This window comes from Simochromis diagramma, unplaced genomic scaffold, assembly GCF_900408965.1.
Source record: "Simochromis diagramma unplaced genomic scaffold, fSimDia1.1 OVJJ01000079.1, whole genome shotgun sequence".
Classification (NCBI taxonomy): Eukaryota; Metazoa; Chordata; class Actinopteri; order Cichliformes; family Cichlidae; genus Simochromis; species Simochromis diagramma.
In genome coordinates, this window is record NW_024387075.1 from 4424550 (window position 1) to 4437682 (window position 13133).

General features: G+C 40.5%; 1 protein-coding gene across 3 annotated transcripts in view; it reads left to right on the plus strand.

The window, feature by feature from the left end:
• Positions 1-13133, plus strand: part of coro2ba (coronin, actin binding protein, 2Ba) — a 46938-nt gene that overhangs the window by 29585 nt on the left and 4220 nt on the right. For all 3 annotated transcript variants that reach the window (XM_040045419.1, XM_040045418.1, XM_040045420.1), the window contains exons 2-10: positions 1838-2038; positions 9387-9503; positions 10244-10393; positions 10515-10679; positions 10822-10938; positions 11040-11144; positions 11474-11570; positions 11943-12055; positions 12451-12541. In XM_040045419.1, coding sequence (XP_039901353.1) covers positions 1838-2038; positions 9387-9503; positions 10244-10393; positions 10515-10679; positions 10822-10938; positions 11040-11144; positions 11474-11570; positions 11943-12055; positions 12451-12541 — 1156 coding nt within the window. The remainder of the gene's footprint in view (positions 1-1837; positions 2039-9386; positions 9504-10243; positions 10394-10514; positions 10680-10821; positions 10939-11039; positions 11145-11473; positions 11571-11942; positions 12056-12450; positions 12542-13133) is intronic.

A 13133-nucleotide genomic window follows, 5' to 3' on the forward strand; every position in this document is an offset into this window, starting at 1 on the left:
AACATACAAGTCTTCAAAATGTTAAATAAAGAATAAATGTTTTAGTTTTCATACTCCATACTTCATACTTTGCATGGCAGCACAGCCTCCACTGGTGTGTGAGTGAGAGAATGAAGAGTGAGAAACACCTGCTTTACATTTACCATTACCATTCGGGTTTTTGGGTCTGTTTGTATTGCCGGTACAGATTCACATAGCTAATCTAGCATCAATAAACACCTCGGACGGTTTATGGTTTTAGAGAAGATTAAGCATTTTTTCTTTGTCTTATATTTGCTCGCCTCAGACAGCTAAACCACAGTAACCCACAGAAAAACTAGTAATATAAAATAAACGTATTTTCCTGCATACGTTTGATTTATACGGGGTATAATTCATGCACTATCTTGAGTGTTGAAGTGAGGACATGGAGGTCAGCCACACTGTAGCCTCCTGGATGCTACTTCTGCTGTCCAGTGAGAAACAGGAAAAGACAACGGTAGCAGCATGGTCAGGGCATGTTTCTATTTGCATGCATACACCCCTCCCACCAGTTCCCCTCCTTATCCGCAGAACAATGCTGAATAGAGGATTGCCTGATGTCATCCAGAATTGCAGCCACTGATCTGACAGCGGTCATAAATTCTCTTCCTCCTGTCCCCATCGCAAACTGATAGTCTCGATTAAGTGTCACTAAAAATATGTCTTTGAACAGATCTCCCTTCAGAGAATTTTTTTTAGAAGAAATTCTATAGCCACATTCATTCACCACAACTTCTGTCCCGTTGGGTCAAAGGTCATTTAACATCCTTGTCCTGTGGCTGAGTCAACTGTTAAATCCCTATGCAGAGCCAGACCATAGCAAAAATCAAGCACTCCACCAGTGCATTCTTGTGGTGAAGTGACAAACAAAAGAAGCATCTTGAGTCAAGACCAACCACTTCTCTTTTGTTGTGAGCAGCAGCTGCAAACAATGGTTGCTATTCTGTTGTACAAGATCCATCTGAACCAAAAATAGAGTGACAAACAATAGAATATGGTGTGTTTGTCAGAAATGAATGATTTTTGTTCTTGATTGAGATTCAGTTTGGTTTTGTTTTGTTGCACGCGTTAATCACTGACTCTGTGGCAGCGTGGAGTAGCATGAAAACATTTTCACCCAGTTTTCACCCTTCAAAAGTCTCACACCCATGACCAGTTTGGATGATTTCCCACAACTGTATGTGTGACTCTTATCATGTGTGCACAGATGGGACAGCCCACCCTGCAACTGTGCTTGGAAGATGGGAATTTTAACACAATCATAATTATGCGTGCATGTTTTCTAGCTTCTAATCACCAAAATAAGACATTTTTTCCATTTTCTATTTACATTTGTCTTCTCTTTTTATATAGACTGTATATAAACAATGTCATCATCCTGATTAACTAGCTTTTAAGCTGTCCCTTTTGAAGCCTCTCCATCTATCATTATGGTCAATACCTTTTTTTTTTTTTTTTTTTTTTAAAGCTAGAAGTGATCATATTCTACAACAAGGGTAAATGCTAGGTTTTCAACTAATGCTAGCCAACTTCGTCAGAGAACTGCATCCATAAACAAACACAGATGCATCCCAGTTATTAATTTACAAACCAGTACTAGTATTTCACGCAACAAAACTCCAGTGTAGACATCAGACAATCGTTTAGTATAATTAGTCGCAAAACAGATCATGTTATTTATCAGATTACTGCCTTCACTAGAACTAGTTTCCTGAAATGTGAGGCTTTTTTTTTTCTCCCCTGTTTTATATCATTGCGTTTTATAACATCTTTGATTTTTCAGATTGTTTATCTGTGACACATCTCTCTTTTTCAGATGTCATGGCGTCCGACGTACCGAAGCTCCAAGTTTCGAAATGTCTATGGAAAAGTAGCCAACCGGGAGCACTGCTTCGACGGTATCCCCATCACCAAGAATGTCCATGACAACCACTTCTGTGCCGTCAACTCCAAGTTCCTGGCAGTCGTCACAGAGAGTGCCGGCGGAGGCTCTTTCATTGTTATACCTGTATCCCAGGTAACACTGAATTAGCTCTTTGCTCCTATATCCTTCAGAATAAGAAAAATGAGTAAAGTTTACAAAGTAAAACACAAATAATAGCGTGAGTAACTCATAATTAAAGAGAAATTCTTGCAGGATAAATCTGCATTCGTATGCATTTTTTTCTCTTGCTCCGTAAAATTTCTGTTACTTTAATCTTCTTTGACTGCACAGTGAAATCGGCAAGTTGCAGAGCTCTTTCCACACAAATGAAGCACAGAGTTTAACTGCCACTGCAAAGCACGCCGGCCTTAAATATTCAAGCCAGAATCTAAGGCCAGCATTGTAACTGGGTTGTGCTGCCAGTAGCACAATATAAAGGTATAGTGATATTGCCTATAAACACTACAAAAGGTTTCTGTTTGCTGGAAAGTTCAAAATTCCTTTTCTTATTATGGGAAAGGGGATTGTGCCTGTTCTCAATGATATTTCATTTCACACTTAGCAAACAGACCGTGCATCACTGCTTTTTGTAGGATATACAGGATACAAAACTAGTCCTGATTTGAGTAGCAACGGTAAATAGCAGCAGTAAGAAAGTGAAAAAGTTAGCTAAGAACATGTTTTCATGTAAATTTGACTGAAAGTTGTTCCCACATATTATGTGTGTTGGTTATTTTGGGTTTGATAAAAAGTTTCTGATGATCATTTTGGGGTCTTCAGTCGCATCCCAATTGTTTCCAGCTTTATATCAATTGATAGTGTATTTGTGTGTTTGTGTGAGTTCGGTGTAACTTTTCAATAAGGAGATGTTTTAGTTTGAATGTCATTCACATTTTTAGATGGCTTTGTGGGCCTTACAGAGTGCTTTGCCTCTTTAAGAGAGACCATGCCAAGGTGCTTGCAAAGCTCTTGGCTGCCAAGCAGGGTCAAGTCTGGTTGTTATCAGGCAGTAGAAGCATTCAGTAAGCTGAACAGTTTTGCTGTCCGAAGCAGAGAGACTTCAGCTAGATTTTACGTCACATCATCGTGAGCTAACGTGTTCAGTCATGGAAAAAGACAGTCTGTGTGTGCATGTGGGCGTTTTCTGTTTAGCTTATTAGATACTTGGTGTGAGTCTCTCAGATGATGTCATGCTTTTTATGCATACTCAGCCGCCACAGCACTGGCCAGAGGTAATTATGCTTTCTGAGCTGCCGGTTTTGTGAAGGTCACATCTCAGGGGCAACTCGGTTTAATAATGCACTGATAATGTTTTATACAAAATGGGTCAAAGGTTGATTTTTCTGGTGATTATTCAGTGCCTTAACACAGGAAGAGAAGGGGATGTTGTGATCAAGTTTCGCACAAATCTTGGGTCAGTGGTGTAGTTTATTTATTTGAAACATTGTTTTAATGACTGTCAAGGCTCCAACTTTGTTTCCTATTAGAATCTTCTTTTCTGGTCATAAATAAAGCATAAATGCACGTAACACCTGTCATTAAATGTATTTAAGTAGATCTATTATATTATATGAGCCTGGATATGTGTGAATGTAAAGTGCAGCTGAACTGGTAGACAGAGCCACAGAGTGGTATTTCTAAATAAATCAAGTCCATTGATCGTCAGGTTTGAAAAGTCCAAAGCTGATGATGGCGTTATCACAGAAAACTGGAGCAATCCACTGTTGCCAGGATGCATAACTTTATATACAGATGTATCGAGTACATTATGTGCACATATACTTAACAAGGCGTTTCATGACTTTTGTCCAGTAAAGTTCTGCAGATCTGCTGTTATATAAATAGATAAACTCAAAAATATGGGTTATATATACGTAATATGTTTATATACACTTTTTGTTTTAGGTACACTGTGAAATGTTACATTTAATGGAATCTTTGGTAATCAGTTTACACCAAGCACATTTTCCATAATGTTTAATTATTTGAACAAATAAACCTTTGACTTTATATAATTCAGCTGCTTTTTACTACAAAATAATTGCTTCATTTTTATGAGTGCAGAGAATCATTTTTCAAGTGATTGGTTTTGTCTGTTATTGGAAGTATTTTATTTCCAATAAATTTAATTAGGACAAGATGTTATCATTTTGCTTATCCATGCTGCTTCAGGTAGATTCATTAGAGTCTTTAAAACTGGTGAAGCTGTAGATAACAGTCAGGGGTGTCTTAGAAGTCTGTGCAGCACTGTTTATGATAGGTTTGTAGCTTGAACCTATTCGCTGGAACGTTGAAGACAATATAATTACACAGCAAGCAAGACACGAAGTAGGCAAAGTTCTTCTTGTTACTCATGCATGAGGGAGACCTGCCTGGAGCCAAGTGTCGTTCCACCACTTGACCTCCGTCAGACTCCCAGCCAGGTTCCCCATAGCACTCCTTCTATTGTGGTTACATGAATATGCATAGGTTCATTAACATACGACGTCTACATACACACAAAGAGTACTGTGTGTGTGTGTGTGGGGGGGGGGGGTCAGAGTGTGACCCCATAAATGACTTCCCTAAACCTGCTGGTCTGGAAGTCCAACAGTTCATCAAACCAAAAGGCACTTCGACTAAGACAGATATACAGGGAGTGCAGAATTATTAGGCAAATGAGTATTTTGTCCACATCATCCTCTTCATGCATGTTGTCTTACTCCAAGCTGTATAGGCTCGAAAGCCTACTACCAATTAAGCATATTAGGTGATGTGCATCTCTGTAATGAGAAGGGGTGTGGTCTAATGACATCAACACCCTATATCAGGTGTGCATAATTATTAGGCAACGTCCTTTCCTTTGGCAAAATGGGTCAAAAGAAGGACTTGACAGGCTCAGAAAAGTCAAAAATAGTGAGCTATCTTGCAGAGGGATGCAGCAGTCTCAAAATTGCAAAGCTTCTGAAGCGTGATCATCGAACAATCAAGCGTTTCATTCAAAATAGTCAACAGGGTCGCAAGAAGCGTGTGGAAAAACCAAGGCGCAAAATAACTACCCATGAACTGAGAAAAGTCAAGCGTGCAGCTGCCAAGATGCCACTTGCCACCAGTTTGGCCATATTTCAGAGCTGCAACATCACTGGAGTGCCCAAAAGCACAAGGTGTGCAATACTCAGAGACATGGCCAAGGTAAGAAAGGCTGAAAGACGACCACCACTGAACAAGACACACAAGCTGAAACGTCAAGACTGGGCCAAGAAATATCTCAAGACTGATTTTTCTAAGGTTTTATGGACTGATGAAATGAGAGTGAGTCTTGATGGGCCAGATGGATGGGCCCGTGGCTGGATTGGTAAAGGGCAGAGAGCTCCAGTCCGACTCAGACGCCAGCAAGGTGGAGGTGGAGTACTGGTTTGGGCTGGTATCATCAAAGATGAGCTTGTGGGGCCTTTTCGGGTTGAGGATGGAGTCAAGCTCAACTCCCAGTCCTACTGCCAGTTTCTGGAAGACACCTTCTTCAAGCAGTGGTACAGGAAGAAGTCTGCATCCTTCAAGAAAAACATGATTTTCATGCAGGACAATGCTCCATCACACGCGTCCAAGTACTCCACAGCGTGGCTGGCAAGAAAGGGTATAAAAGAAGAAAAACTAATGACATGGCCACCTTGTTCACCTGATCTGAACCCCATTGAGAACCTGTGGTCCATCATCAAATGTGAGATTTACAAGGAGGGAAAACAGTACACCTCTCTGAACAGTGTCTGGGAGGCTGTGGTTGCTGCTGCACGCAATGTTGATGGTGAACAGATCAAAACACTGACAGAATCCATGGATGGCAGGCTTTTGAGTGTCCTTGCAAAGAAAGGTGGCTATATTGGTCACTGATTTATTTTTGTTTTGTTTTTGAATGTCAGAAATGTATATTTGTGAATGTGGAGGTGTTATATTGGTTTCACTGGTAAAAATAAATAATTGAAATGGGTATATATTTGTTTTTTGTTAAGTTGCCTAATAATTATGCACAGTAATAGTCACCTGCACACACAGATATCCCCCTAAAATAGCTAAAACTAAAAACTACTTCCAAAAACATTCAGCTTTGATATTAATGAGTTTTTTGGGTTCATTGAGAACATGGTTGTTGTTCAATAATAAAATTATTCCTCAAAAATACAACTTGCCTAATAATTCTGCACTCCCTGTAGCTACGTTCATCCTACCATGAAACAATAAGACAAGGTAAGACCTCTCCCATGCTCCCAAAGTGCTCTCTAATGCACACAAAGTTTGCAGACTGGTAGAGGTTTGATCCTTGATAATCTACAACTAATTATAAAACTCTAAGCATATAGAAGTAGATATTTCTAAGCATAAATGACAATCAACAATACAAAACCTAACAGTTTATTTTGGCTTTTCAAGGAAGGAAAGTGATTCAGTGAAACAATAACACAAAAATAAAATGAAAAGAAAGAAGGTTGCTTCCACACATGGAAAGAGAAAGTCTGACAGATTTCAGTGACTAAAAGAAAGAGCTGAATGTTTTTCAGTCCAGCCAGTCAGTCCAAGAGGAAGTCTCGTGAGTCAGAAAATTCACACACGGTGAACATCAAAATGATATGATTATGGAAGCAGTTTTATATAAACTGTATTTTGTGACAGGAAAGAAATGTTTTTAATTATTAACCTGGGGGAAAATTGCAATAATCTAAATCTTTTGAATCTGAATCTCCAGTAACGAATAAAATCAAACAACCCAAAACTTGTATTTCCCCACTGTACTTTTGCTGCTGTGTGTAAAAACCCAGCCAACAGCTAGAACTTAATAGATTTCTTCCTACAATGAAAGTACTGGACTTGAGCGTTTGCTCAGGTTTCTGCTGAGTGGATAAATTCACAAGTGGCATTTATCATATTCAGCAACAGCACAGCTTCTGTGTGATGGAGGCTGCTGTTTAATGCAGGAAGGCAGACATGAAGTTTATTTTGTGTTTTCAATCTTATTTTACAGGCTTCACCTAAAATGAGGCAGCATATATAAGATGGCACATGCTGTTGTTTGTATGAAAGGAGCCATTACATGGTTACCACAGGAAAAATAAACTTTTTATTTATTTTTTTACTTCTTTACAAAAGGCACCCACGCTATTTCAAAATGAAGCTCTGGCTCCTCTGTTAGATAAACAGACCAATCTGTAGGGGTTTGGCTAATGGTGAGGTATGAGCATGGCAGACATATTATGATGACAGCTGGCGAGACAGCCATATGTTTGCCCCTCAGACAGAGTCGCTAGAAAGTGGACGGACTACTGCTGGCACCACCTGGCACACAGCCTGGCTCTGAAAATGACACACAAGGTCACAAACACCTCTTCATCACCTCAGACAAAGAGGCAATTGCAGTGGGTGTGGTGCGTTGTGAATCACCATACTATTATTCCTATTACTACTGCTTTACTCTGTATGATGCAGCGTGTGGAGGATTTTAATTGGTTGGAATTCATTTCTCTGATAAAGTCATTGAGCTAATATTTTACCAGCAGATATATGCGTAATAGTGATGCATTTATAGATTTATAGATAGATACCACACCCAAGTTAAGCGTGACTCAGCGGGTTCACTTCAGCTGGCTGAGGTGTCGTAAGGCACATGGGAGATGCGCCACAGAGTATATATAAAAATATCAGGTTTATAGAACAGTGTCACCGTGGCTGAGTTCGTCCCGTTCTGTTACTGAAACATAATTCCTCGTTCTCATCGGGGGAACCATATTATATTTTGGAAACATGACTCTGTTTGATGTCAGCTGTTAGTATTGCTGCAGTGACAGAGCAGCAGTGGTAAGTCGCATTAGTAAAGATTTATTGGGAATAACAGTTCGATAAATGTCTGCAGCAACCGCAGCGTGGTGCCGCTGGCGTATTGGAGATGCTGGTACCTGGCCAGCACATCTGCTCTTCTCAGAAAGTGCTCATATGTGCCACAGCCTCGGGAAAGGCCTAACGCTTTCCTGTCCGATAAAGTCTAGCGGGTGGTTTGCAGCTAACGAGGGCTATTTTATGTTATATTAAATTTCATGCGTGGTAGAAAGATTAAAAATTGAGGGTGAAATCCAAGCTGTGAAAAGTCTGTTTTATTCATTTTATGTCCTATTATAAATGTAATTCCTTATAATACCCCTTATAGCCTCTGAACCCTCTCATTCCCAACGGACGTTATGTTCTGTGCAGGTAATTAGTTCCACCCAAATAAGGAGTCCCTCAGATCCTGTTTCATTAATGATGAAAGTTCCCTAATAATAATGTGTCATCAGAACTTATATTGGCACAGCTTGTCATTGTTCTTTGGGGGGGTTTTTTCAAGGGGAGATTTTATTACCCCAGTGCTCTACATTAATTATAAACTCCTGATGTGCCTGAGTTAGCTGTGTTTATTAAATCGAGTTGCCTTGCTTAGTCATTTCTTCTCTCATGCTGACTGATTGGATGTTCAGCTTCACGGTGGCTGTGTTCTGCCGGAGACTGATTTTGGCTCTTGTTCTTTGATTTGTTTGCAAAGCCCTCACTGTATTGGCAGTGTGTTACCTTGAAACTTACCTTTATTTCCCGGGTTGACTTCCTGCTTTGCTCTTTTTGAGCTGGTTGACTACAGCTAACCAAATTTGGCATTCACACAGACAAAGAATTCTTTAAATCTAAGCTTCACCGTGAATCTTAAAAATTTTTTTTTCAATATTTTATCTCCTGTTGTAACAAAATTACATTTATTGTTTTCATTTTGGTGGGAAAGATTTGCAAGGAAATAGCTTGAAATTTCAATTTAATGCATTCTCAAAGATATTTATTATGAAAATTTTGCTAAAGCTTGGCAATATCTCCAAAATAAGTCTTAAGGGTTCAGTAAGGACCGTGCATGCAGACGCACATGGGATTTCACAGGTGCATGACCCAGTGCTCTTAAGCAAATCTCTAAGGAAATCAGAAAAGAGGTCAGTGGATTGAGTGGACATCAAACATTCATGACATCATGACCGATATGAAGAGCTTCCTGTCATCTGCTGTTATGAGCCAGTGCCCCTCTGTGGACTCTGTAGGTTATTGCAGTAATAATAATGTGCCTCGGTTGTCCCTGTACAATAACTGGGTTTGCTTTGCTTTGTTCAGAAGTGATAGAGACATCTCACTGATGTGAGTCTTTCATGTTCACATCAAAAGGAGCAAAGATGAGTTCTGCTCAGTAACATTCTCTAAAAATTAATGCTATTCTTTAATATTAATATTAATATTGTCTTTAATACTGTCTTTTGTTTCGACTAAAGTTTTGTGCAATTTGTGATGATTTTGATTCTGAATCTTCCCAGTAATATTACTTTATAGCGATGTGATTGCAAACAATACCTCTTCATTTATGCAGTGACATACTGTATGCGTTTCATCTGCATGTTGTACGTGCTTTCAGTCTGGCCGCCTGGACTCTCATCACCCGAAAGTGTGCGGCCACAATGGCAACGTGCTGGATATCAAGTGGAACCCTTTCTGTGAAAACATCATAGCGTCCTGCTCCGAGGACACTTCAGTAAGTGATCCACTTTATTCTTTTTAACTGCCATTTTTATGAGTTGATGACTTTTAAGATTCTAAAAAAATTCTCTTGTATGTGCTTAAATGCTGAGGTTGACAGCCACTAGTCCAGAAGGTGAATGGGTCGTCAGTTTAATATGGTCAGAGGTTACTGATTCATACGGTTTGTACTGGACACGAGCTTCTGATCCGATCCTACGGTGCGTGCTGTTGTTGTTGCTGCTGTGAGGTTTGAAAACGACAAATAGGCAAACATCAGTTAGCTTTTCAGCAGCTTGCTATATTAATGACATTGGGCACGAAATAAAATAGCAATCACTGTTACCCTACAGCCTTTTTTGTGATACATGTACCTGTTACATTACTCTAGTGAATACTGCACAGCATTGGTAGCACTGTGCTCTGTGTAGTACTTTCACATGTTCAAAGATAATCTGATCTGGTCTGACACAGAGCCTCTATCCATAGCAGTAATCCTGTCTAATCCTAATGCAACGGGCTACATTGATAGCTTGTGCTATTTCTGATCAGACGATTTCTAGCTGTGTCCTCCTGATTGTGGTTTAGAGTTCATACTAATGTGTAGTGAAAGCACGCAGTAGATTCTGATAAATTGCTAACAAAAACAGAATAATAAAAATGTCACTTATTATCATGTTTTGTGAGAATGAGCAAACCTGTAGGTATATTTGTGTATCCAGTAACAACCTCGGTGTGCGTTGGTAAATGTTGCAGGTGCGAGTATGGGAGATCCCAGAGGGCGGCCTGAGGCGCAACATGATGGAAGCAGTGCTGGAGTTGTACGGTCACAGCAGACGGGTGGGTCTGATCGAGTGGCACCCCACCAGCAGCGGCATCCTCTTCAGTGCAGGCTATGACTACAAGGTACAAAAACAACACAGCAACGCCCCCAACAAACAGTTATATCTCTATTTATGATCACTTTAATTGAAGTACAGCAGCCCTCTAACAGCTCCACCAAAACAATTTTTCCCGACTGAGTTAGATCCTCATCTGGAACCTGGAGATAGGCGAGCCGGTGAAAATGATCGACTGCCACACTGACGTCATCCTCAGCATGTCTTTCAATACAGACGGCAGTCTGCTGGCCACCAGCTGCAAAGACAAGAAGCTGCGTGTCATTGAGCCACGCTCCGGGAGAGTCCTTCAGGTGAGGCGGACCTGGCTGATGACGATAAACTGACATGTTTTAGTGGTTTCTCAAAACAAGAATATTCTGTTAACATATTAGAGTGTTAACTTCCTAGCAAGTGTATGTTGCCTCACTCTCTCTATGTGTGCTGCTCCATCAGCAAGCCAGCTGCAAGAACCACCGCGTAAACAGAGTTGTGTTCTTGGGCAATATGAAGCGGCTGCTCACCACAGGGGTTTCTCGCTGGAACACTCGGCAGATCGCTCTCTGGGATCAGGTCAGACAACACTTCTCCATACATGCATACAGTGCCACAGCAGGTAGATCAAGTGTGCAGTGTGTGTTAAAAACAATGCTTGTATACGTTGTTATTCCTAGGAGGATTTGTCCATGCCGATGGTGGAGGAGGACATAGACGGGCTCTCAGGACTGTTGTTTCCCTTCTATGATGCTGACACACACATGTTGTATCTGGCAGGCAAGGTCAGCCCCGATGTCCCTACAGTTGTACAAAAGTAGTCTAAAAACTGAACTGTGTTTACCATTCATTTATTGCATATCTAATACATTTTGGATGACTGTGATTGGAATTGATGGTTTATTTTTAAGGGGTGTGTGTGTGTGTGTGTGTGTGTGTGTGTGTGTGTGTGTGTGTGTGTGTGTGTGTGTAATTTTTCCCAAATTTAACTTGAGTAATAAAGGGAAGTCAAAGTCTGAGAAGCATTGCTTGTTCTGGAAATCTGAGCACAGCAGCAAAAAAGATGTAGCTTCAATTGCTCAGCGGTAATGACCATGTTCTGTTGCTCTGGCAGGGGGACGGCAACATCCGTTACTTTGAAATCACCACAGAGAAGCCGTACATCCAGTACCTAATGGAGTTCAGATCCCCTGCCCCACAGAAAGGACTAGGTAAGCCAGTTGCTGAACAGCAGTATCTGATCTGTCCTGCCAGAGGAGAAAGAGAACTGCTAACCCAGTCATTAACTGTCTTTAGAAACGGAGAGGTGGAATGAATCACTGTGAAAATGAGCTCAGCCCTCAACACTCCTCTAAAAACGGTGTTGCGTAGCTGAAAGGATCGTATTTACTGAAGAAAATAAAAATGAGGTGTCCGAATTGGAAATTTGCTCAAAAAAAGCTTAAAGAGCTTCACTAACTTGTCCATCAATGTCACGCTGCAGCAGGTTGTTTTTGTATCTTGTTAATGAGACAAACAATGAATTCTAGGAAAGGGATGTTGGCAAAACGGCCATCACCACATGCCTCTTTTCCTGTCTGCAGGTGTGATGCCAAAGCACGGGATGGATGTGGCAGCTTGCGAGGTGTACCGCTTCTACAAACTGGTCACCCTCAAGGGTTTGATTGAGCCCATTTCCATGATTGTGCCAAGAAGGGTGAGTGGGAATGAAATTAGACTCCATTCTGTTATTATCAGTCTCATCTTCAGCAGATGATAACCAGCATTTATTAAGTCAAAAAAGCTGTTAGATTTTAGCCAACACCTCTTGGGAACACTGGACTTATAATACCTTGGTTTGTGATGAATACAAAATCAGAGCAAGAAGAAACAAGAACAGGAATAATTAATCTAATACCATTTATTTGACCTAAGACGTGTGTTTAAAAGCAGACTGGTGAATGAGCATCTCAAAGTCAAAAGCTGGAAAATTATCGAAACTGTATGTAATTCTTTGAGATAGAAACTCTTTACCAAAGACATCCGAATGTTGAGATAATCAGCAGTGCTGAGCAAATGGTTGCTGAGACATCTGAAAATGTTTGTTTACAGTCAGACACGTACCAGGAGGACATCTACCCCATGACGGCAGGAACAGAACCGGCCCTGTCGGCCAGCGAGTGGCTGAGCGGAATTGATAGAGGTAAGCAACCCGTCAGAGATGCACTTGTCTGGCTTGTTAAGCAGCATTTTAATAGGGGAGCGGCATCTTATTCATTTGCTGCAACTGATTTCCATGATGACTTGCATGCAAGGTTGCCTCTAACAAGTAAACAAAGCTAATGTAGATTAATTTACAGCAAACTTCAGTCACTGAGTGTTTTTGTTTTGCTGAATCATGCACTGACAACATGTAGCTTGTGTTATCACCAGCATGGTAAAAAAAAATCCCCCACAGTTGATTTATTTTAATTGATGCAATCCAGTCCAGTTCATTAACATTCAACTTTACTATATTGCCAGCACTACTTCACAGCAATAGTCATCTCAAGCTTCTACAGTAAGAGTATTAGAGAGAAAATCCTCAATAACCCTCTAACTAACAACAGCAGGGAGGTAGAACTCCATTTTATCAGGAAGAAACTTTAGCTGGTCTCAGCTATCAGCTGGGGTGGGGGAAATGAAAGGAGAGAAATGTGGAAGGATGGTAAACAAAAACAAGATAAAGCACAAACTACAGGACAGAGATGACAAAGTAAATGTTGTGCTTGATAGTGGCATAAAAATGCATTGGG